Below are 26255 nucleotides of genomic sequence, written 5' to 3'. Positions count from 1 at the left end.
CCTTCTCTTTTGCTGTTCATTATTCCGTCCCCATTGTGAGACCAAATGCCTCTGTCCCTTTTTCAGGGACATTTACATTTGGAAGCTTTTATTGCAACTATAAGAGTTGTGTAGTGTCACACTTACTGTGTTGGGTGAAGCCATTTGCTTGGTAGTGCTCATGGAGCTGTCAAAACAAGTGTGAGTTTACTTTGTTATGCCTCTGCTATTTCATGTTATGCAGATGCAGGTTAGGCAAAGTGAAAGAAATGGGAGGTTTGGGTGTCTGTTATTCCTTCTGCTTTGTCAGAAGTTCTCATTGACTCTGCTCCTCTGCAGAAAATGCAATAGACAAATTAAAATGCAGTCTTTTCCTGCCATTGTGGTTGTGTTGTGCCCTCCTTTTTTTGCTTCATTCTGTTTTGTTCTTCCTTTGTCTCCAAAAAGGAAAGTCTTCACAAAGCTCCAGAAATGCATGATGCTCATGTGTTGTGTGGACTGTACCAGCACTGGTCTACCTTTTGTTTAGTCTTGTCCCTGAATTCTTGAGTCCAAGGAGCCACTGCCATAAAATACTGAAAGTCAATGTTAAATTGACAGTGGCTTTGCCACAGATTATTTAATTCACTTCAAGGTGATGGCTGACAATGCTGCAGGTTGGGCATGGCTCCTGTCCTGTTTTGCCTTCCTCTTTGTGTGGCAAAGTACAATGATTCAGCTTGATGCAGACAGTAGGACTTGAGGGCATGCAGAGTACTACTTAAAAGGGGAGACTAGTTAATAAGAGCATCTGAGGGTCAGACTGATAATGATACGAAAGTGTGAAAAGATGCAGAAAATTAAACTAGTATTTGGTGTGTCTATGTATCCTGAGGCAGGTAAGTGCCTATATTCCCATTTTACTGAATTTGTTGTTACTGTTTCCAGTGGAAGTCAGTGTCTTCCTTGCCTGAGTTAACAGTAGTACTGTTTGTAGCATTCTGTACTTCTGCTCAGAGGCAGTGACAGAAATCTTCTAGTGATGTGCTGCTGTGTTGCACACATTTGGGCTGGTTATAATAACCCTGTTCATTGTCTTGACAATTAACAGAATCAAGTTGGCCTAAGGTAGGTGTTTTTAACTTTGCCATTAAGGAAGGAAGACATGAACAGCATCTACAAATGAACAGTTATTTCAGAGTTCTTCTTATTCAAAATTATGTTATTTTGCTATACAGTTGACGATAAGGGGCTTGTATATTTGATTATTCATCAGTATGACAGTTATGTACCTTCCAGTGGAATTCTGTTAATATACTAAGCAAATGTCATGGTTGGTTTATACTTTCCTCTCAAGAGAGGATGTTGTGTTCTGTGATATGGCATTTTGTTCTGATAGATGAACTGAGTGTGCACCCTACATTCGTGGGGACTGTCAAAGGCAGGAGTGAAGCGTGTTTTGCCCTTGGGGTGAAAAGTGGTGATATCCGTGACAGACCTTGTTGCAGGGGAACTTTTGTCAGTCTTGCACCTACCTCAGTAAGACTGTACCATGGCAAGGAGCTGCACTGTACCAGGGAACAGAGCTGTGGTCTTCAGGTGACCTTCTAAGCAGCTTGGATTGAGGCAGTTTGAAGGCAGAGATAATGACCTAAGAGAGAGAGCACTTGCATTGATGTACCTGGGGCATGGACTTGGTGTTTCAGAATTTTTTGTGAAACACTTCCTATGTAAGCTCTGCTAGAGTCAGAACCATAATTCTTCATTTTGGTACTTGAGGGTTTGTGCTTTCTCTTCATCTTTGTAAATATTTGGTATTTTGTAAGTCTTTGTTTTATTGTTTCTTTATTGAACACTCCCCAAAAAATGCTTTCCAAATCAAGACTCTTATTTTTCTTGTTGGTTTAGAGTTCGATTTGTTTTGTTGTTTTTTGGGGTTTTTTTTTTTTTTTAGTCCTTCCCCTTATTTTCTCTCTTTCCCTACCTCCAGATACTGACAGTAGCTCTCTCATGCTTCCCAGCTCTCATTTCCACCCTGATTAACTTTAAGTCTAGTTGGGAAACCATATCTTATTCTTCTTCCATTCCTATTCTGTTGCAGATTTTGACTTGAACTATTTCTGGCATTGGAGCAAGTTTACAGACTACGTGCAGTGTGTCCTGACCTTCACTGGTGTGACCGGTTACATCACTTACCTCTGGCTTGACTCATCTCTCTTTGTGGAAACATTGGGCTTCCTTGCAGTGTTCACTGAAGCTATGTTAGGTGTTCCTCAGCTCTACCGTAACTACCAGAATAGGTCTACGGAAGGAATGAGGTATGGTGTCTGTCTTATGTAAAACAAGTAAGTGTGTCCTTGTGTGTGTAGGTAAATCTTAGTGTAGTTTGGGAAAAATTTTCTAGGAAGGGCAGTTTCATTTTCCCAAATTTTATTTGAAAATACAGCAGCTTGTTTGACCCTCTGTCAGTAGCTGGTACAGCTCTGCTGAAGGCAGTCGGAGCTCTGTTACACCTCTGAGATCTGACCTATTGTCTGAGTCCAGCTGGACAGTTCAAAGGTGAAATACGTTTTAGTGCAATAAACATGTAAAACTACTGCTGTTGCTGTTAGCAGCATATAAAAGTTCAACTCAAGCTGTGCAACACTGATAATTAGAAATGGACTAAAGAGATCTTGCATAGCAAAAGTAATGAAGAGGAAAATCTTTTGACCCTGCAGCAAATAACTCTGCCAGTGTAACTCACATATTAGCCTATCACTTTTTTGTAATACATTATTATGTATGTAGCAAATGACATCAGTATTTATTTTTGTGTAACTTTTTTTTCTTGTAACTGACATTTAAAAAAGCTCAAAGGAGACATTTACAGTCACGACTAGGAAACCATTGGTAAATAAGTGTTGGACAGAAAACTAATCTTGCACCCACTCTCCGGGTATTAAACTAGATTATCTTTTCATACTGTTTACTGGATATCTCATCAATGACACTGAGATTTCCAAATTGCAAAGGCAACTTGTAAAGGTTTTTAAGAGCCAAAATGTTCACTGCAGTGCATCAGTGCACTGGTCTGTAGGAACAGTAGAGCAGCAAATTGAGTTCACGGAGTGCTGTGATCATTTATGACTCTGTCTTCTCTTTCATTGTTTTGGTCAGTGGCAGCCTTGGCTGCACTGACCATGAGATGGCGGAGTTTAGGATCCTGTGTGGGAGGAATAGAATACCTAGCAAGGCTACAATTCTGGATTTCTGAAGGGTCAACTTTGCCTGTTCAATCAACTGCTAAGGGAAGTCTCATGGGAAAGGGTACTCGGCAGTAAAGGGGCTCAAGATAGTTGGTCAGCATTCAAGGACCACTTCTTCCAAGCTCAGGATCAGAGCGTCCCAATGGGTAGGAAATCAAGTAAGACCAGCGTGGTTAAACAAGGAGCTGCTGGGCAAACTCAAGTGGAAAAGGAGAATCTATGGATTATGGAAAGAGGGGCTGGCCACTTTGGAGGAATATAGGACAGTTGTTAGAGGATGTAGGGAGGCAAGTAGGACAGCTAAGGCCTCCTTGTAACTTAGTTGGGTTAAGGACAATAGAAAGGGCTTCTTCAAATACATAGCAAATAAAACTAACACAAGAGGCAATATAGGCCCACTGCTGAACGAGTGGTGCCCTGGAGACAAGAGGATATAAAGAAGGATATGCAATCTGGACATCTATAAATCTATGGGTCCGGATGGAATACACCCACAGGTGCTGAGGGAGCTGGCAGAGGTCATTGCTAGGCCACTCTCCATTATCTTTGGTAAATTGTGGGAAATGAGAGAGGTGCCTGAGGATTGGAAGATGGCAAATGTCACACCAGTCTATAAGAAGGGCAAGAAGGAGGACCCAGGTAATTATAGACTGGTCAGCCTTACCTCCGTCCCTGGAAAGGTGATGGATCAACTTGATGCCATCTCTAGACATATCAAGGATGAGGGGTCATTAAGAATAGCCAACATGGTTTTATCAGGGGGAAGTCATGTTTGACCAACCTTATAGCCTTCTATGAGGAAGTGACTAGGTGGAGGGATGATGGTAGAGCGGTAGATGTGGTTTTTCTTGATTTCAGTAAGGCATTTGAGACTGTCTCCCACAGCATTCTCATAGATAAGCTAAGGAAGTGTGGGCTTGATGATCAGGTAGTGAGGTGGATCAAGAACTGGTTGAAAGGAAGAAGGCAGAGAGTTGTGGTCAATGGCACAGAATCTAGCTGGAGGTCTGTGACTAGTGGAGTCCCTCAGGGGTCAGTGCTGGGACCAGTGCTGTTTAATATTTTCATCAACAATCTGGATGAGGGAACTGAGTGTACCCTCAGCAAGTTCGCTGATGACACTGAACTGGGAGGAGTGGCTGACACACCAGAAGGCTGTGTTGCCATTCAGCGAGACCTGGACAGGCTGGAGAGTTGGGTAGGGAGAAACTTGATGAAATTCAACAAGGGCAAGTGTAGAGTCTTGCATCTGGGGAAGAACAACCCCATGTACCAGTACAGGTTGGGGGTTGACCTGGTGGAAAGGAGTGAAGGGGAAAGGGACCTGGGGGTCCTGGTGGATAGGAGGCTGACCATGAGCCAGCAATGTGCCCTTGTGGCCAAGAAGGCAAATGGCATCCTAGGGTGCATTAGAAAGGGTGTGGTTAGTAGGGCAAGAGAGGTTCTCCTCCCCCTCTACTCTGCCTTGGTGAGGCTGCATCTGGAATATTGTGTCCAGTTCTGGGCCCCTCAGTTCAAGAAGGACAGGGAATTGCTTGAAAGAGTCCAGCGCAGAGCCACAAAGATGATGAAGGGAGTGGAACACCTCCCTTATGAGGAGAGGCTGAGGGAGCTGGGTCTCTAGCTTGGAGAAGAGGAGACTGAGGGGTGACCTCGTCAGTGTTTACAAATATGTAAAGGGTGGGTGTCAGGATGATGGAGCTAGGCTTTTTTTCAGTGATATCCAGTGGTAGGACAAGGGGCAATGGGTGTAACCTGGAGCATAGGAGGTTCCACGTTAACATCAGGAAGAACTTCTTTACTGTAAGAGTGACAGAGCACTGGAACAGGTTGCCCAGGAAGGTTGTGGAGTCTCCTACGTTGGAGATATTCAAGGCCCGCCTGGACAAGTTCCTGTGTGATGTACTCTAGGTTACCCTGCTCTTCCAGGGGGGTTGGACTAGATGATCTTTTGAGGTCCCTTCCAACCCTTGGGATTCTGTGATTCTGTAAAATGACTTCTGTTTTGCTGCTTTTAAGCTTGCTGGGATGATTTTTAATTTGGTCAAAACAAATAACCACTATCCACCAACCCCAAACCATGTTCTTTGTTGCATTTGTTCCTTCTACTTGTTTTGCTTGGAGATGCTTATACGAGCTACTTGAAGTTCTTTTCTAGCTTGAAATGTTGAGGGAATGTACAGAAATTTGCTCTGATGCTTAAGGCATTTTCTTCTTGGGAGCCCCTTTGGTACAGGGTGAGTCAGGATCAGGCTGAGACGGGCTAAGAGAATTGGGGCTGTTCAGCCCGGAGAAGAGAAGGCTGTATGAAGACCTCATAGCAGCTTGCCAGTATCTGAAGGGGGCTTATACGGATGCTGGGGAGGGACTCTTCATCAGGGACTATAGTGACAGGACAAGGTGTAATGGGTTTTAACTTCAATAGGGGAGGTTTAGGTTAGATATAAGGAAGAAATGCATTGCTGTGAGAGTGGTGAGGCACTGGCACAGGTTGCCCTGAGAAGTTGTATATGCTCCATCCCTGGAAGTGTTCAAGGCCAGGTTGGAGAGGGCTTGGAGCAACTTGGTCTAGTGGAAGGTGCCCCCTGCCCAATGGCAGGGCTTGGAACTGGATGATCTTTAAGATCCCTTCCAACCCAAACCATGCTATGATTCGATTAAAGTTTTTCACAAAAGCTCAAAAATCACTCAGCAGTGACCCTTTTTGGCTGCAAATCCATGGGCTACAGTTTCTTTTCTGTCAGTGCTTGGAGTTCAGAGCTGCTGGTTGGCAGAATCTTTCCAGGTCCGAGAAAGAATTTTGGCATTAGGACTGAGCTGAGCTGCGTATCTTGAACACTCAGAAGCACACAGTCCAGGTGATACTCCAATGTGGCCATCAGTGGTTAGCTTGGAAGCATGGGCCCAATAAGCAAAGTACTCTTGCAGTGGTTGTTGAGCTCCTAGTGTGTGCTCTTGTCTCTTTCCTGGCTGCATGCTTGGGTGCAGGTTAGCACGTGCTGTGCCTGACTCAGGACTGCCTGTGTGGCTGGAGTGTTGGAGGGACAGAGACAGAAAGGGGCTGTGTCATCCCCTTGTGAGCTCCCAGGACCCTCTTCTAGTCTGTGGCCAGTTTTCAGGCTGCTGGAAAGGAACCTCCTTTCTGCATATGTTTGTCTGTCACGTTTGGCTGACACTGGACCGAAGGCACAAAACTTCACCACCTAGATATAACTAGCACAATCAGTTACTCTGCTTATGTGTGAGCCTGTCTTGATAAATCTGGCCTAAAAAGGCTGAATGAGGAAAATCTCATTGCATTCAATGAGATCATTGTGCAATGAAATAAAGAAGATATTTAGTCCCTCCTGTGGCAGTACTGTACTGGTCACAGTGATTATCCTGTTTCAAAAGCCACAAGTCACCAAAGGAGAAACAATCAGCATTTATCATCTCAGAAGCTGCTGGAGCCAAGAGCTGCAAATTTTAAGAATGCTTTTCCATTCAAAGTGTTTTATGAGGTGCGCTGCAGCTGTGAGCTAGTTACAAGCAGGCATTCATCTGAAATTTATCCAGTGAAATAAGTGCAGTGTAAAGAGATATGAAAGAAAGAAATTATATTAAATGTGTATCCCGAGATATAATTTCCTCATTTTCACTATAGATAATACTAAAATAGGAGAAGATGGTGTGTCTTGGGGAGATAAAATTTTGTTGTGGGGTGCTTTTATTTGGTACTGTGCTCTATAGCTTTTTGCTTGCTGTGCAGCTCTTCATACAATTTTTTAAGACAAGCTTTTGACTTTCGAGGACAGTGTTTTTCCCAGAGACCAATCCTGGCTTTATTCGAACTCTGTGGAGATTAATGTGAGCTGCTAGTTTTTTTTGCCTGTGTTGAATTAGCCAGGTGCTGTGATTTCACGCTTTATTCAGGACTGGCTAACCAATGTGAGGCCACCTCCTCTATGGATATTTTAGATTTAAGGAGATTAGGCAAGTACTGTAAAGGTGCCACTGCTGTGGTTTCTTGGGATTTTTTTAACCTGAGGGAATTTTTGAATAGTGAGTTACTTGCTTTGTAGTTCTGCTGTTTAAAAGAAAAGAAAACCCTAAGCCAGAGATAAGTAGCATGAGTTGTATGTGTTTCTGCCCAGGCACTAGTAGTGCATTAGCTTCTTAACTAAAAATAAATTTAGTTCCATGGAAGAGAGATGTTAGATGCAGTTGACATCTTTTACAGCAACTTCATTACATATCTGTGATTCTTTGGAGAGGTTCAGTGAAGGAGTAAGAGAAATTAACTGAAAAGGACTTAAAAAGTGTTAAAAGAAGGAAAGTTAGAAGAGGATAATGTAGGCAATATCACTATTGATTCCACCCACCCCCAGCTTCTGTTTCTCACTGAGAGAAACTACATGGATGAGAGCAAAATCAAAGAAATAGATGTAGGGATAATGATTGCCTATGTGAGAGTTTTCCTCTTCTCCGTATGGCATACACATAAAGCAGACACTGGCCAGTACAGTGGTGACCTGAGTTTGTAGTGCATTGTGTCCAGTCTGGGACTAACAGCAATGAAGCTGCTGAAGAGGGAAAATTCTTTCTCTGAGGCTTTGAGATTGTAGCCTCCAAATCCTCATATAAGCATGTCTACTCTTATTCTTAAAATAGTAGTTGCTTTATATACTAAATAGTCAAGAGAGAGGAGGTGGAAGAGGGGGTACAGGAAGTAGGGGCCACTGAGTTAAATAAATAATAAGAAGAATAGCTTTATGGGTTCAAATCATCTGACCCATAAATTGAGGAGCAGGTTTTTCACTACTGAAAGCATTGTATAGACAATCATAAGGGACTGAGTTATAAAAGAGAAAGTAGTTTTCAAGAGAATAATTGAGAACTAATAGGTAAGTCTGGGACTCTCACAAATGGAGTAATCAAGGTCTTAAGTGTGAGCCAGAAATACATTGGTAAATGCAAAATTATTAGCACTACTTAAAAGTGGTTTGTACTTAGTATTGTATAGGCCATTCCTTAATTTCACTGCCTTTTCTACTGCACTAAGTTAATCAGAGCTGTCAGTGTGCTTACAAATTGCCCATTTTAAACTATTCTTATCATATATTGTAGTTAAGTGATTGTATTCATCTTCCTAAGTGCTCTTTCTACTCAGATCTTTAGCTTTCTCTGTGGGTTTGCAAAAATTCTTGTCATTGCTTCTCAGGCTCCAGACAGTGTTCATACAATTTTCGGGGAAGTTTTACTTGTTCCATTGTTTTGCTTTGGTGACATTTCTTGTTTCATTACTGCAGCACTGATCAGCTGGTTGCTGTTGTCCTAAATGGTGGCTTTTATATAAAATAGTCTGAGGTTTCTGATTTCTGGACTTTGCATACACATCCAGGTTTACAAGAGTATGAGGAGTAGTCAGTAAGCAGTTTTCATGCTGGATGGACCATTTTTTTTGTACAACTGTATGGCACTTATAGCTTCGCTCTACCCTTTTTCATTTGTGGTTCTAATAAACACCAGAACATCAGATTCCCTTCCTTAATCTGGCTGTTTTAAAGTTAAGAGGTTTAGAAAGTGGTCTCTAGTCCTCAGAAGATTGCTAGTTTCTTCTCCCTTTGAAGTGTTACTAAGTCAGGAAAGTGAAGAGGCTTGGTCTTTCTTTAGTGCGCTCAGGCAGAGTCCTGTCAGCATGTGAACAAATAAATTGGAAACATTTTGTTCTGATCCTAGGATCCAAACAGATTCTCTCCTCTTCTCCACACCCTGTTTTCAATTACAGCAGACCTATGATCAGTGCTTCAGGTTCAAGGACCTGCACTTTTGCTTGAGTCCCTGTGGACATATGGCCTATGGGTTGCTGTGCTGGGGTCAGTGCTGCGTTCACCTCCGTGCTCGCCTGCTGTGTCTTCCCAGAAGTGTTCTGTCAAGGCCCATAGTGCCACAGTATGAGGTTCCAAAGGCAGTTCTTTGTGTCCTGTGTGCTCAAGACATCTGAGAATTTCAGTCTGAAATTCTTGTTACTGAAGCAAGAGGCAGGTGAAAAAAACTGGTGATGGAGACTTTTCTTCCCTTACCCTCCCAGTACTTCTGATAGGGTGAGCAGCGATATCCACTTCCCTTAAGTATCATCCAGATTGCAGCACAATGTGGACTGCTAAAGCTCTTGTTCATATTGAACCTCTTTCTCGTTTCTCTTCCCCTGGCACCTCAACCTGTCAGTTAAAAAGGCAAATTCAAAGCAGTTGACTTCAAACCAAAAGCATTCATCTTGTACAAATAGTTCAAGGCTTCTTTACAGTAATAGGAATAAAACACTGCTGGCATATTTAATGAGTGCTTTCTTCAGTTGGTGCTTTTCACTGTGCCCTGAAAATATGGAATACAAGAGAAAATGTACTTCTGCTGCAAAAAAAACATTTCATTAAATTTGGGCACTCTGTTTTCTGCTGGCAAGGAAGTGTCATGCAAGGTATTTTGCATAATTAAGGTCGGGTCTTGCCAAGATGCAGAATTTCAGAATTGAGGCACCTGAGAGACGAAAGTTTTCTAAGGATGCCTTTCTTCTCTGTTACCTAACAAATTTAGGAACAGAATTGCCTCAGTTCCAGCGCCGGTATTATTTTGACAGAATTCATAACAGTCAGTTGTGTAAGTGGAATAAGTTGTCTACTTATGTGTTTGCAGAATTGTCTCCCTCAATGCAGTAGGACTGTGTGAGACTAGAGAAATAGAATGGAAGTAAAATGAGACTTGGGTTTGGAGAAATGTAGATTGAGATGCAAGGATGCAAATATCCATAATGGTAATACTGACCGTGATGAAGATCTGTAAGTGAGCAGAGTGGTGAGTAATGTAAGTGGTTAATAAATGAGCTAGAACAGCAGGAAACTGATGAAACTTAAGCCAGGAAATTACTTTGCAGGGTAGTCCAGAAAGACAAGAGATTTTTTCTGTTAGAATTTGACCTGCAGCGGTGCATTTGGTCCCCTGCTCCTCAGACACAGAGGGGCAAGCGAACAGAGAAAATTGGGAAGCACAGTGACTGACAGGATGGCTGATTTACCTGAAAACTGAGACAAGGAGTAAGTGCTTGTAGCAATCTTGAGTGGGATGTAAGAAGAAACAAAACGTGGTGTCAGAAAAAGCTGTTTCAACAAGGCTCAAAGGTAGGATTGTGCCAGGGAGGATAGCAGGGTATGTTGTATGTCCACATAATTACATGCCAAGCAAGATGTCCTGGCATTGTCAGGTAAGCCTTTTCAGGGTAGTAGTGGAAGCCCTGTCCCTTCAGATACTAAAGCTTGTATTAGAGAATTTCCTAAAGCAGGATTCATAGTGTTCAAAGGGGTAGATGCAAGAGTTTGGGAATGAAAATATCTAGGGGATATTTGACCTGCAGAGAGTCTGGTTGGGCTGAAATTTTAAGATTTGCTTCATGCTGTTGTCTGTGGGATGTGATTGTGATGCTTTTACTTCCTCCCTACAGCATTCAGTTCTGTCCACAGCAGGGCTTTAAAGCACTAAGGCTTTAAACCTAAGCAGAGCTCAGCAGCCAGTATGGGTCAGTGGTGATGCTGCACATGGAAAGTGGCTCAGAAAGTGTTGGATTGTGATGGCACCTCCTGGCAAAGCACAGCCTTCCTGCACACAGGCATATGGTCCATCACTGGTGCCCTGAATTTCAGTACCTCTGTGCACGCATGTGCATGTGGAATGAATGGGGAAAACTGGCATTTTTGTATGGAGACTTAGGTGCTGGCATACCGTTACACAGAGCTTGCGAGACATTATTTCCTTATAAGGGTAAAGTCTTTCTGAAAAGAGGGTGAGCCTTGTTTCTTGCAAACATCTTACTTTACTTCCAGGCAGTAAACTGATTGCAAGGTAAGACTTTTCCCTGAGTGATCATTCTTACTTTATACACTAGTGTGTTTGGGGTTTTCAGGCCTTTTGTGTTTTCTTAGAATGTGAGAAGGATTTTGCTGGCTTAAGGATGTGATTAATTCGTAAAAAGTAATGTCTGTAATATCATTACATTTTGTCCTCAGGGTGCTAGCTTTGGAGACTGTCACTGAAAACTCGCCATCCATGATAAGGAGGGCGTTAGAGCTAGGACTGTTACCTTGTGTATGTTGACTAAAGTGACAATTGCAGTTACTGAATTTTAATACTAAAAGCACACTCAGAGTAAGTACCAGCTCCCATATGAAGAAGAAGGGAAAAATGTGTTCAAATTACCTCAAGTTAGATTGGAGGAAGAGTCTGGTGATTTCTTTGTTGTCTAGGACAGGAAGAAAGGAAGATTTAAGAGTTATGATTTGAGCCTTGGGATACACAACTGAAGCTGTGCAGAATCAAAGCTCTTTTCCCTCCTGTCTTTTTATTACCTTTCAAATCGTATGTGTCCCAAGTTACTTAGAACTAGAGAAAGCAATACACTGAATGGTGCTAACACAGGGACGTAATTTTGCCATCTCTTAGCACTGGCCCTGTGGGGCGAAGCAGTGGTGTCATTAGTCAGCTATGTCTATAGTGCTATTAATTGTAATGCCTTGAGTGAGAGGTGAGAGACAGGGAAGGGGCAACAGTTATTCAAGAACAACTTCATGGGGTGCTGAAGGGTGGTGCAATTTAGGCATGCTCTGCACCATTTATGTTAAGGTGACACTACCGTGTGCATTGGCAGCTGACTGTATTACTCTGAGCAGTGCAAGGCATGATTTGCTGCTACTTGAGGAGATACTCCGTCTCATGGCAGCAGGTCTTGAAGCTTCCAAATCTGCCTGCAGCAGCAGCAGAGCCTGTCTCAACTGTGTTTAGACCACATGTCTGAGCAGACCTGAGCTCTGCAGTCTGGCCAGTGTCCATTTGTGTCTCCTGGCAGGAAGTGCACTGGTGTATATTGTAGTTCAAGTATTTCCTCTGATCCACAGAAGAGATTTGTTTTCACACCTGCTGCACAGACAGGCACTTAAGGTGTTTGAGGCTGCTAAGACCTGCTGCCCTTCTTTCTGCAGCACAAGCTGCAGAGTACTAGAAATATTTTGTAGCTGTTAAGGGCTACCAGTTACTGGACATGTACAGACTAAACCTTAGGCATAGCCACTTGAAATAGCCAGAGGCCATACCAGTGATTCTGGACTATCCACCAACACCAGACCCATGTTGTGTGCCTTTATAGTTTCTCCTTGATTGTCCTTTGACAGACATGTTCTAACACATACGGGCTTTTGGATGGGTGTGCTATAAGCAGGGTCAAAATGCTTCACGCCCTGCAGCTTTATGGAGTTTAGAAAACGGAAGTTTATGCTGAAAAGTAATTGGCAAATACCTGCTTACCGTATTTTTCCATGAGCCTTTGTTTTATTTGTGTCTGCATAAAATGCATATGCTGAAAAAGAACCCATCAACAAACAATCACTTCAGGTTGTATCTTTCTGGGTTTGTTTGCCTGCTGGTGTTCTGGAGTGAAATCGTCCATTTTATCTTTCCTCAGGGATGTGCACAGTCCTTCACAAGAGCTTTGAGACAGATTGCTCTTGTATTGAAGCCCTCTGTGGTATCCATTGCTCATGGTTGTGGCTTTAACTCAACTGCTTTAGCTCATTTTCAGGGATCCAAAATAAATGCTGGATCTCTCTTGCCACATGATCCTCTTAACTCCTGCTAGCATTGCAGGGCTGAACAAATGACTCCATCTGGTGATGGTCAGTGCTGCTCCAGCCTCAGAGGAATTGTTGAGAAGTGAGGTAAGGCACTCTTACCAAGGCAGAGCACGTAGGACTGGTGAACAGTTTCATGCTTGGATTCCAGCTGCCTGTGCAGTATTTAAAAACAAGATCTATGCTTGCTCACACAGAATGACCCATCTTAGGGTGTGTACATTTAGTTTCCACATTTTCAAACTTTGGATACTTTGGATATCCGATCCCAATGTTTTCTTCTTTTTTCCTTTTCAGGATTTTTTGGCAGGCAAAACAAATAGGTTAGCATCAGCAGAACTCCTTTTTTGTTAAGCCATATGGCTTTTTGTTATGAACAAATGCTCTATTTATTAATTTTTGTTTGGTTTGTGCAGTATCAAAAATACCATGGCATTTGGTTTTCATGTTTTCTGGTCTGTGTTTCACTGTTGAAGGCAGGCCAGCCTGTGATCAAAGTGCAGTGTTACAGATGCTTGCTGTCTTCTCTAAGTAGACTATTTTGGAGCTGCAAATGGGAGCTGAAAGTTTTCCAGAGTCAGGATGTTATAACTGAATCTGCTTTCTCTTCCAGACATAACCATGCAAATGGCTTGTGGGAGGCAACAGCTTAAAAGGTTGCACCTTCTGTACCTTCTTGCTTGCTTCCCAAAACCAAATGCAATGTTCAAAATACTCATTGACAGGCTGTTTCGATGTGCACCTTACTGCTGGAGGAAATATTAACTTGTCAGCCCTTATGTAGTTTTATTCTACTTTTATATCCCCAGTCATCTAAAGAACTGTCACCAGTTTTTAAACATATATGAAAGTCAAGTGATAGTATATATGAAGAAATGTCTGAAACTATGGCAGTCTAAAAACTCAGATTTTTGAGCTTGGCATTTCCCATGTCATGGCCATGATGCTAGGAAATTTGTGGTCAAAAAGAGCCCAGGCTAATTGTCTTCTTTTTAGTTAGAGTTGCCTGGGATAGAAAGAGAGAGAAAAAAATATCCCCTAAAAGAGCAGCATTCAAAGTAGATAAAGGTCAATAAATCATACTCATTTTTTGTTATTGAAAATAACAGGATTTTTGAGTTCATTGACTGTCTGAGCACAATTAGAAACAAGTGTGTGACTGTAGCAGGATGTAATTACACCAGGGCAACACGAGCCTCCTGTTGCTATTTCTGCTGCAGTGTTTGGTCAAACCACCACAGAATTTCTCAGCGGAAGTCACTCTCTAATGTCTGATCCTCTTTGTGTCTTCCAGCTTGCAGGGTATTTTTGGGTTTGTGTGTTGAGCTACAAACATGCAGAGTCATAACATTGATGTGAGAAAATCTATAGTGCAAACGGGAAGCTAGTACTGCCATATCTTTCTTCTTGTGTGGGTTTTGTGCTAAGTACAAGCCTGTGTTCTGCAGACTGCTGCTTTGCAGCTCGGCTAATGTGCTACTGTTTGTAAGTTATTTTGGTGGATGGCTGCAACGAGTCTTCAGACAGACCGGTTTACCAGGGAGGTGGAAGACAGGGCTTCACGTCTCTTATTTTTTAACAAGATCCTTTTTTTGCCAGTTTTTGCTCTTTCAGATGAAGGAAGAAGAGTCACAGAATCACGGACTGGTTTGGGTTGCAAGGGACTTTTAAAGCTCAGCTAGTTGCAGCCCCCTGCCATGAGCAGGGACACATTCCACTAGACCAGGTAGCTGGAAGTCCCGTCCAATATGGCCTTCAACACTTCCAGGGACTGGGCAGCCACAGCTTCTCTGAGCAACATGTTCCAGTGCCTCACTACCCGTGTACATACCCTTGTAAAGAATCCCTCTCCAGATTTCTTGAAAGGTGGAATGACCAAAAAATGACTAATGCTGAGCAGAGTGTGTGCAGAATCCAAAGGAAAACCAGAGACTTGGTACTGTTGCAGACAGGTTTTGAGAAGAAGGAATGAAGATGCCAAAAGGTTTTGATTCAAGTAGCATTAGTCCTGGATAAGGGGATTGAGACTAAATACCTGGCTAATCTCATTGCTTTGTTAATTGCTCAGTCTCTGTTACAGTTTCTCAGAGAGAAGCAACAAAGTTCTTTTGAATGCACCTTACAAGCTCTCTCTGCATCTGATTAATTTCAGGAGTATTCTCCTGAAAAATTATGCTTTATTGGCTAACTGAGGATATGGTGTACTCATAAGTATTTTCTACCTGTAGTTGCTGTTACTTCATAATTAATACACAATATGTAAGGGACCTGAATGAAACAGATTGTTCCATGAGAAAAGTGAATGTAGTTTTTTAGCATGCCATTTATTTATTTAGCAAATGAAGCTTGGTACAGTGTCTGTGTGGCATCTGCTGTTTGCAGTGGAGAACAGCAGTGCTGTAGGGCATTTGTATATTACCATATTAAAAAACAGCATTCAGCAATCCACCCCATATCTAGCATCTGATCAGAAGTGGTGGTGTCTTTCTGAGAATTAATTCCAACAGCAGAATAAATAAGTGTGCTTTCAGATTTTATGAGCAATTGAAAAATACCATCTTTTCCTCCTTGTGGTCAATTGCAATTGACACAGACCTGATACTGACTGTTACTACATTAGCAGCTCCTTGTAACAAGCTCAGCTGTAAGGAAGGCACTTGCTTTTAGGAGATTTGTTGTCATTGGATACTGCAGTACTGATTTAAATTACTGGGAAGTGCTATTTTTACTGAAAGTCTGCTTCAGCCTCTGGCAATACCAGCTATTTCAGCACAGTTCCTGCCTCCTGTCCCTCCAGTTGGCATCTGTAGTCACACAACCAAGTGCTGCCATTTGTTTATTTCCGTGTCCCCAAACTTCATCGTGGCACTGCTCACCCCTAACCCGCTCACTCATTTGTGCTAAGAACAGTTGAGCTGTCCTGCTAGACTGTATCCTTCATGTCAACAAGGTGAGCATCTTCATGTCACCCCAGCTTATCTTTGGCTATTTCAGAAAAGACACCCATTTATTTACTCTCAATTCCTGCTTTGCTGTGTAGTCAGTGCTGTGCAGAACTGCTGTGCTAACATGGCTTTGCAGATGTCAGGAAGATACAGCATGAGGCTGCTCTTTGTGCTGTGCTGTCCAGTCTCAGACAGTGTTGGTGGTGGGTCCTGACTGTCTCCTGCAGCAAAGCCTCATCTACATAATAGTGCAGCAGTTTCTCTTGTACTGAAAAGCCAAGGGCCAGATAGATGTGAATAGGCTGCGATCTGCCAGCTCATGGCACTTGGTACATGGCACTGCAAAGGAGCAGAGCCATGCAGAGGGCTTGTTCATCGCTGTTGGCAGCCTGCGCTGAAGCTGCTGCTGAGTCAGGTGGCTCCCTGGAAGATTCATGGTGTTACTGTGATCCCACAGATTTACCGTCATGCAGCGTGCAGAGTCCTGCAGGGGAAGAAAGCTGAGATAGAGGATTTCCCCCTGTGGTGTGCTGGTAGCTTGTTAAATATGAGCTTCACACATCTTACAGGAACTGGAGCTTCATTCAGCAAATGGAGGTTACAGCAGAGCAGTGGATGAATGGCTCAGGTGTTCTCTCCTCTTTTTCCTCTTCCTTTCCCACAGCCAACTGAAAACTCCCATTTCTTTTGGGCAATAAACCCCTTCCTTTCTCCACAGACACTGGTCCTCTTTTCTCCTCCAGAGCAGGTAAGAGGCAGTTCTCTGCCCAAGATAGGTTGGCCAAGCCCCACCATGTTGCAGCGAGTTGTCCCTCTCTGATATTGCCAGGACAACAGCCCACCTTGTCAAAGTGTTCTATGAATTTTTCCAGATTCCGCATTTGTTCAGGAGTGAAATTCCAAAACACTGGAGGGCCTAACTGGTTTAAACACTTGCCTGTATGATCCCATACATTGTGCCATTCATGACTGTCCAGCCTCAGGGAAGATCTTTTGGTAGTATTCTTAAATAGTCGCTTAATCTTAGAGGAGACCTGAGCCAGACTCTGCTTAGCTTCCAAGGTCAGATGAGATTGGGTGTTCTCAGGGTGGCATAGGCAAAACATAGAGAGCGTATATAGCAATAAGCTGGTTCCCAGCAAAAGGAGCATGATGCTTTCTTTCAGGGGCATTGAAAGGATATTCAAGATCTTTAACTTTTCCAGAATCTAATCCTACTGTAAATAGCCTGGTGGGGGAGTGGAGAGTGTGAGGAAATGTCTTCTCCGTAGGGCAGAGAAGGATCTATGTTATTTTTATTTAGTGACAGACCAGTGGTATTAGCTGTTTACACTACCAGTTACATTTTTAAGTAATTTTTGCCAAGGACAAGTTAATGCTTTCCCATGTATAGAGCATTGTCATGTCCTAGTGAGAACCCCCAGCATGATGCTGATTTCCTTGAATGTCTGATGTGCCTGTGAGCTGAAGAGCAGGGCTCTGGAACATGCCAAGGCTATTGGAGCATGCACCAAGTTACCCAGTCAGTGTTGCAGGCTGTTGAGTACACAAGTGGCTTCCTAGCAAAGTCCAGAATTGCTTTGGCAAACTCAGCACAGCATATCTCCCAGGTAGAGGTATCCTTCTAGTGCTTGGCTCCTGTGGTGATGCAGAGCTGCAATCCCCAGTGATTATTGTTTCTTTGGAGGAGTAAACTCTTTTGTAGGCTGTGCATCTTCTGACAGCTTGTATCTTCTCCACATCTCCACTGTACCCTGGGGTCAATTTTAAAACCCACTTAGCTTTCTCCATGGGGAATATGTGACAAATATCCTTTGCACATTAAATTCTTAATCCAAATATTTCCTGGCATCCCCCAGTAGCTTTTCTGTCAACAGTGAGCAGTTAGTTTGACCTGCCAGGCTTAGCATGTGCTTTTAGTGAGGGTCCCCAACCACGCTAGCACAGATTCACAAACTGTGATCAGTTGCCTAGCAAACATGGATAAGCTTAAACTTGGAGGAGGAACAACGTTGGCTGCCTGCAAGCAAGGTGCCAGTTTTGTGACCCTCAGAGCTTATTGCCCTTCCTAATTAAAATCCCAAACAATCCCCACCACTGCTTATATCTGCAAACATCCCATAAGTGTGGTGTAAGGTACTCAGTGTGACTGGGAACATGCACAGGGCAGGTGGTGCAGGCTTTTTGTGCGCAGAGCACAACTGGCAGTTGCAGGTTTAGCAGTTGTTTTTCTTCTCTGATTATTTATTTACATTTTTAGAATGACCTTGCATGGCGAATGACTGCTTACTTGACCCCATGTCCTTGCTCGCACTTCCACACAGTGGGAGTGGACTCACTTTAAAAGGTCCATGAGAGGGGTTTGGAAATGGATGATCTTGAGGTCCCTTCCTGTCCTAACTATTTTATGATTCTATGATTGAAGACCTGTTTATGCTCAGTGACATCACATGAGGTACAAAAAGGCTTGTGTTTCCCTAGTGCGATGGGGCAATATGAACTGATGCTCTTGGCCACCCTTTCTTTATGGGGAGAGAGTGGGCTGCAGCATTTGGCTTGCAATAGCATAGTGTACTTGTATCCAAAATACAAATTGTGCTAGCTCCCTGCCTGAATGTTTGAGAAATGAACATTAAGTCCTACCCTGCTGCAAGGGCCTGACTGTGTTTGATGAATTGGAGTCAGTGCTGGCAAAACATAATTGGTCATAATTATGACAAATCATGCGCAATGCTCATACTGTGAACTACACAGCTTTTGTCCGCTGCTGCTTATCCAGTTGCTTAAAAAGCACTCCTGTTAAAGTGCATGAAGCTCAGAAACAGTCTTCAGAATCTGGCTGTTCAGATTTTGTTGAGGGCACTGAAAAAAAATTGGTCTGTTTGAAGAGCTTGCTTCTGTTCCCCAGAGTTTCTTCTGATGTGGGGGAGCAGGAGCTGGACTGCAGGACAGGGGATAGCTCAGCAGTGCAGCTAGATGAAAGTAAGGATGGTTGTTAAAAGGAAGCCTAAGCATTGCTTTTGATCGGTGTCCTTGATAAAAATCCCTAATGATGTTCATCCTTCCAGTAACAGCTGCAGGCATGTTGTTTTACCTCTTTCTGTATATTGGACAATCTCTTTCTGGACCATTTTTGTTTTTGCATTTTTTGCAGTAAGAAATGGTTTCTTGTACCTCATCAGAAGTGTCTGTTTCAGCAGCTGCTAAAAAAAGTGTGCATGCATGAGAGAGCACTCTACATGTTATTCCACCTTGCAGGAGTGCAAAATTGCATGGACAAGAAGTAACTGCTGGAATGAATTGCCTTTGTTTTCCATGCACTGTATTACTGTATTATGGTCAGTGCTATCAGCATGTGGCAGTCATGTTTACAGAGCACTGCTGAGTCAAATATCCTAACTGGATATTTTAAAATGGTGGATACCTTCATAGCCACAGGCATTTGGAGCTGTAATTGTTAAGAGTGCTGCAATATGTGGGGTAGAGAATTTGATCTTCCCTTTCACGTACAGTGCTGCATGTCTTGGTTAGGTAAACTGTCCTTGTCAAGGGGTGTCCCAACCCACTCTTGAGTATAAACCCTTGCTGAAGTAGGTAGCATACTCTGGCATGGCAGGTCTAATCACAAGCCAAGTTCTTCTCAGTAAATACTCTTCCTTTCTTTTCTATCTTCTAGTGTCAAGATGGTGCTGATGTGGACCAGTGGGGACACATTCAAGACTGTTTACTTCATCTTGAATCAGGCCCCTTTCCAGTTCTCCATCTGTGGACTTCTGCAGGTTTTTGTGGACATTGCTATCCTGTTACAAGTTTACTTGTACAGCTACTACCCTCATCAGAAGCCTGTGCCCCACACTGCACACCAAGCCAGCACCAAGGCCCTGTGAGGCACTTAGCTGGACAGGTTGCAGGTCAACGGCGCTGTGGAGTCAGCCATGGTAGCTCCTCTTTCGCTTGTAAATACTCGTCTGTTGCCGAGTTGAAAGCAGAAATGAGAACAAGAATTAAAAGGCTGGCTGCACTTCCAGCTTGTAAGGTTTTATTTTAAATATCTTGTTCTGTTTCAAACACAGCTGTATAGGACTGTTTCTTGGTGGGGGAGGGGCACTTTATTTTTGCATATGTACCTATGAGCCTTATCAATTCACAAATGTTTGTATATTTAATCACAAGGGCTGAATGGTTTGTGTTTTTAATGCTATTTAAAAATGGTACATCACAGAAATCATAGGATATTTTGTCTGAAACTTTTACCTATTTATATATTATAAAGTCTGTATATTGGCAGGAAGTTTGTGGCATATGCTAGCATTCACTATCTCCACGATGTAGGAAGAAGTATTGAAGAGCAAATGCAGGAACTTTCACTTTTCTTTAAGAAGGGTGTCTGGTTAGCAGAGAAGGAGGCCCTGCAAAGAGGTGAGCAGCCAAAAATGAACCAGTCATATTCAGTGGAAAGCATCAGTGTGCTGAAGAGCGAATGGCTGGTGTTCACCTCCACTGCGGGATCAGTGTGGCAGGTGGACACATCAAGGAGATGATGAAGGGGGTCTGAGTATGGATGATTCTGGAGCTGTCTTTAGAGCAGACACAGCCAGTCAGGCAGTAAGCCAAAAGGAGGAGCTAACAGGATACTGCAGGTAACTTAGGTAGTCATGCTTTGAAAGGATGAGGTTTGGAAACAGTTATCCCTGCCCTCATGGGGCAAGCATTGCTCCTGCAGCTGTGCACAGGACACTGCTGGGCTGTAGGACACCTTTCACAAACCAAGGGGCCATGAATGTTGCCTGTATTGCCAGGCAAGTATTTCTATGTGGTGACTGAGCCACAAAAGTAAAAGTAACTCCACTTCCAGTGCCTCAGAAGGGGAAGTGGAAAAGTTTTGAGACAGAGAAAAAGCTACATCCTATGGAGTAGGACTAGCATCTGACAGCTTAACTTGTTAAGGCTGAGATTTATGTTTATGTTTTGTTTAATGCCAAACGAGAACCAGTTGATGTTTTGGGATGTTTCTTGCATTGACCCAAGGAAGGAGTCCATGTTTTTATTTTTCTGTTGCTTAAGATCTTCTAGGCTTTTAGAAGAATCAACAGCCTGTACTTCAACAGAGGGACTGAAAGAGCAGAGTTTATTTATAAATGTAGATGTTGCCTATAATGGCTGTTTGCCAGTGTGGGTCACTGTGCCCTTCCTGAGAACTATCATGTGTATATCAGCTGCAGGAGGTGTGGACCTGCAGGGGGCTGTTGCCAAGACCCTGGGCTTCTGCAAGTTGCTGTCATGAAACCACTGTGGTTGGTATGAGGCAGCCATAGCAAGATGCTATCCCAGGAACAGCTATGTATGTGCTGCGTTCTTCTGGAGGTTCCCTCCCTGCTGCCTGGTGAATCCTGTCTGACCACAGGCAAGGTGGTAGAGCAGGGACAGATTTTTGAGAATCACTTTTTCTCCAAGATTATTCCAAGAGCTCGTGTTTTCTTACCGATGGCAGCAAGTCTGAGGTTTTAATAATTTCAGTGTGTAAATCAGATACTTCACCTGTTTTATTTGGAAACCTCATGATTTGAGTCCGGACTGTCTTCATTGGTGGCAAAGTGTCCTCTGGAGGGAAAACATTAGGGGGCTGCATCAGTACAGCATAGCTGAGGAGAGCTGCTGTTCTGAGGGCAGGGCACAGAATGCTCTGCCCAGGCGCTGTCTCCATGCTCTTTGTTCAATACCATATTCTTTTAGGCCTGAAGTGACCTTACAAAGATGATATACCTGGAATGGCAGACTATGAATGTTTTGTTCCTCTCTTTTCTCAAATGTTCTGGTTGTGTTACAGGAACATCTGGGCTTTGTCTTTTTTTAATTGAAAATTTACTTAACAACTGGCTTCTCTGGTATGCTGCTTTAATGAGGATTGTATTTCTACTGTATGCAAACAAATACTTTCTTGTGTGTTTTAATGGTCTGAAGGGTCTTTTTAATAACTTGTCATTGTAAGATTTTTGTATATGGTGGTCTTTTTCTAATATTCTATGAAACGGGGATATAAGAAATAAATGGCTCTTGGGAAATATACTTCTGTATGTTATAGGTTCACCTGGGAGTGCACACTTTCGGCCACCTCTTTGGCTTGAACTACAGGTATTGCTGAGGATAAGACAACTGTTGTTTTTTCCTTTTGGGATACTTTCCGGGGCAGTTTCTTCAGTTTGTCATCAGTACCCAAACCAGCGAGCTCTGCAGACCAGTCTCATTGACACCACAGTTGCAAATGCTGGAAGAGAAGCCAGTAGAACTATCTCTAAATTCATCTTCTGTATGTGGCATTTAGCAAGGTAGGACTCTTGGCCAGGAACTCTTGAACTTCATCTTGCAAGATAATTTAGGGCACAAGGTTACAGAACTTTGGTTTTGCTCTTTAATTGTCAGGAAGTATCTGTATCAATGATCACCTCAGAGAATAAGAAATCAATTACTTTAAATACATCTTTTTGAATGTATGGCACATTTCATAGAGTTTCTTTTCTCTGTCAGTTACAATGGTTTTTTTTTGTTTTTTTTTTTTTTTTAAATTAAAATTACATATTATATATAAATTGCAGTGTTACTTTGTTTTGTTCAGCTATCAGATGCATGCTTCTTAACTCTTCTTATAAATTATCTAGAGCATTTTCTGTAGGAATAATTAGTGTGCTTTTTCCTCCTGATAGGCACAAGGCATAAATTGTTCTGAGGTCATGATGCAGAGATTTTGGATTTCAGTTCCCTGCCCTGGCCTAAACTTACCTTTGTAACCACTTCTTTTATGCTTGTGATGCTCACAGTAAAACAAATTACTAACAGATTATTATGTAGCTTTAAAAAGAAATTCCTATATCATGTAAACCGTGTAAGAAGATCAAAGATGGGACACAGCTGAGGGACTTGCTCTTCATAACCTCTGAAAGGAAGATGTGGAAACTGTTATGTCATGGCCAACTGCTGTGCCAGGAGGAGTCTTGACCTCTCTGCCTGTTGATTCAGGACATGAAAACAAGCCAAGACAGTCAGCAAACAACGGCTTAGGACTTCAGATCCTATCCTGCCCCTTCTGTCCCAGTTTACGTGGATTTGGCTTTGCAGGTGCTGTCTTAGCTATGCTGGGAGACTGAGGGGCTTTGTTCAGCCTCAGATGGGCCAGCAGAACTGGATTTCTCTACCCATCAGCCCCTCCATCTGTGTCTTTTCTGCTCCAAGGTTTCAAACTCCTGAGGCTGTAGCTTTTTAGGTGCTGGACCCTGTGAAAGCCAAGGATAATTTGCCTCCGTGAAGCATCTGCTTTGAGGCTGCCATAGATCATGTCTTTTCTGACTTCATCAGTGTGAAACAGTGACCTCTGCCTGGCTTACTGCTGAGGGGATGATAGCAGGGTCATGTGTTTCTTACATGCTTTTTCTTAGTTGAGGTTGCTGTGAGGTGGGAGGTGGCTGTGCACATGTGCTGCATGAGCAGGGTTTGTGTTTGACTTTGTGCCATTCCCTCTAACTGTCCCTGTACCAGTTACCACATCCTTAGCTCTCAAACACAGCTCAGGTTTTTAGATGGTTATTGTTGCCAACTGCCAGAATTTGTATGTCCAGGCCCATGGGGGCTGCCATTGAGATGATCATGTAGAAGAGGCAGCTTTGCTCACACGCACTGAGTCTCTGTCCAATAGGAGAGAGGAATTTTTTTTCCCTTGGGTCAAAACCAATGTGCTACAACCATGAAGCACTAGATTGTGTTTCAGGGAAACAGGTATACCTGCTGGCACCGGCATGCATGCAGGCAGCAGTGTAGTAGCATTTACTATAGTTGCAGATGTTGTGTGTGTTGTGTCAAAAGAAACAACAACAAAACCAACACTTTTTCAGTGGCTGATCAGAAGTAACAAGCATCACCCATAACAACAACTACACTGGGTGAAACTTACTCTCCTTTGGGTATCTTTTATGTCTGGCAATGTGTGCCTCACAACTTTATACAGCTTCTAAAAATAAGTCATATAAAAGGTTCCTGGTTTGTATTTGTTTCCTCATCTGTCATCTCAATAGCTAAAACGAAACTTTATTAAAAGCCAGGCTTTGACTAACAGACATAATGAGTGGGTTTTGTCACTTTATTAAAACTCTGCATGCTGGAATTTATTATGTGCCTTTTGAAAAAATATAAAGAACTCACTATTGTACAACAATAGCAACCTGATGGAGCACAGCAGTAATGTGGTGTGTGTCATCAGTCTGTTTTTCTACACAGCTGCTAAGCTCCAGTTAGCTGTCCTGGTGCTGTTTTTTTCTGCTGCAGTGCCAAAAGCAGCATTCATTCATGATTATTTGCTAGCATGGGAAGCATGAAACTCTTCATTCTACAAGGATGTCTGCCCCAACATGAGTCTTCTAAGAGAAAGCTAATGCTGTTGGCCATTCATGGGCCCCTCCCCCTTTAGGAGATGTATTCTGCACCCTCTGTGCACAGCAGCCGTGATCATTGCTTTCATACCAGGGATGAAGCACTAAACCTCATGTTCCTGAACCAAAGTACCATGAAAGGTAAACTTATGGGTTTGCCCGGTGAATCTGTTGGGTCCCACCCAAAGACCGAGCACACAGGTGCTCCCATAAAGCGTGCTGCTGTCCCATGCCACACTTTGCCCCCACACACTACTAATTTTGCTGGTTTGCATTTAGCCAGCTGCAAAGCTGTATCCCTGATGCCAAACCTTAATAAGCCTTAATACAAGAAGTGCCTGCATCAGGATTAAAAGAATAATAAAGTTAAAATCAATCATGAGTCACAGAAATCCAGTGCTGGTATTGCTTTGCCAAGAGTCTGAGTCAGCCCAGGCAACATCCACCAGCCCTTGGCCCTCCTTGCCTGTCACAAAGAGCAAATGTGCTCCCGGTGCTGGTGGGCTGTGAGAGCCCTGGTGCATGCAGCTGCATTCAGTTTGCTTGTTGTTCAACACAGCTGGGGCTTTGGAGATCCAGATGCAGCCTGCAGGATAGGGGGGCTCGGTTTTGCTGCTTCCATCTCTTGTAGCACTTACCATGAAGCTGTATAACCTGGCCCAGTGACACCCTTGCGCTGCTCAGGGCTGTCTGGCCTGGCTGTGGCTGCAAAGGAACAACGTCAGAGCTGCTGTGGGCCAGAGAGAGCCGATTCCTTGGGACCCTGGTTGCAGCAATGGCATATGTGGCTTCACATCAGCAGGCAAAACACCACCTCCCCCCCTCTGCAACCAAATCATCAGAGGTGCATGTTCAGCAGCAAAGCTTCTAATTTTTATTAAAATAAATGTAACCTTTTATTTTCCCTTGCTCCATTCCTATAAGGAATGGCTTAATACAGGAGTTTGCTAATGTAGGATTGGTATTGCAACATATGCTGAGGAAAAAAACCCAGACAAATCCCATCTTCAATACATCAGCTTTTGTTTCCTTCCTGGCAGGAGGAGGTTATGGAGGGTGACACTGCATGGCTTTAATATAAATGGGGATGTAGGTGCAAGAAGCAGTTGTTTTCCATTTCTCTCCATCCTCTGATCATATCCCACCTGTAGGAGCAGTGAAATATCCAGACAGCGTGCTGACTTGGACCAGCTCCAGAGCTCCATCAGGAAAGCTCAAGGGGCTGGCATCAGTAAAGAAGCATGCTGATGCCACCATATGATTCATTTTCCCTTTGAATTGACTTAAATCTTTTGAGAATTAGGAAGAAAAGCAAGAACAATAATTCTAATTTTTGGATGACAGGATTGTCTTTTTCTTAGTAGGGGGAAAAAAAATAAGAGACTATTCCTAATGCAGAGCACAGCTGCTACACTGCAGCTCAGGCCAGAACCCACTGAAGGCATCTCTTTAACTTCACTGGGTTTGGACTGCTTCTTCTTGCACATGACTGCAGTGAGTGCAGCCATCACTACAGAGGAAGAGTATGCAGAGCTTGGGCTCACTGCTGATTTTACACTCACCACCCTTCCCTGCTTGGGATGCGTGTAGTTCAGGTTTAGTTGTCTGTTAAACACATTGTTTTCATACATGAGAGATGGAAACAGCTAACGGAAGTGGAGAGATGGCATGATTTGTAAAGATATTCCTTATATTCAGCTGTTAGCAAAGGAAAAAAAAAACAAGTTGACATTCAGTACCATAGTCTGGAAGATTGTCTATGTATATTTCTGCCATGGGGCTAAGATACAAAGCTTAGGGTGGTAAATAAGCGTATTTACTAAATAATGCATACTGCGCTAGCACACAAGTCACAGCTGCCAGCTGGTGGCCAAGACTGCGCTGCCTGATCCTTAAAACAGACAAAAACAAGCCCCTGGGAAAGCTGAAGGGATGTTTCTGCCCTTCTCTGGCTTCACACCTTAGCTTGTCTGAGCTTTGTGCTCCTTGGCGGAGCCTCTGAAACAAACCCGCTTTGCATGGGGCATAACCCTCTCT

At 43.1% G+C, this 26255-nt stretch overlaps 1 protein-coding gene across 2 annotated transcripts in view; it reads left to right on the top strand.

Annotated features, from left to right (window-relative positions):
- The window catches only part of SLC66A2 (solute carrier family 66 member 2), a 64969-nt gene extending 43102 nt beyond the window's left edge, over nucleotides 1–21867 (top strand). For both annotated transcript variants that reach the window (XM_005149857.3, XM_005149856.3), the window contains 2 exons: nucleotides 2060–2276; nucleotides 19478–21867. In XM_005149857.3, coding sequence (XP_005149914.1) covers nucleotides 2060–2276; nucleotides 19478–19688 — 428 coding nt within the window. In that variant the 3' untranslated portion in view covers nucleotides 19689–21867. The remainder of the gene's footprint in view (nucleotides 1–2059; nucleotides 2277–19477) is intronic.
- Nucleotides 21868–26255: the final 4388 nt, after the last annotated feature.

This window comes from Melopsittacus undulatus, chromosome 1 (genome assembly GCF_012275295.1).
Source record: "Melopsittacus undulatus isolate bMelUnd1 chromosome 1, bMelUnd1.mat.Z, whole genome shotgun sequence".
NCBI lineage: Eukaryota > Metazoa > Chordata > Aves > Psittaciformes > Psittaculidae > Melopsittacus > Melopsittacus undulatus.
This window is presented reverse-complemented; position numbering and strand designations above follow the sequence as displayed.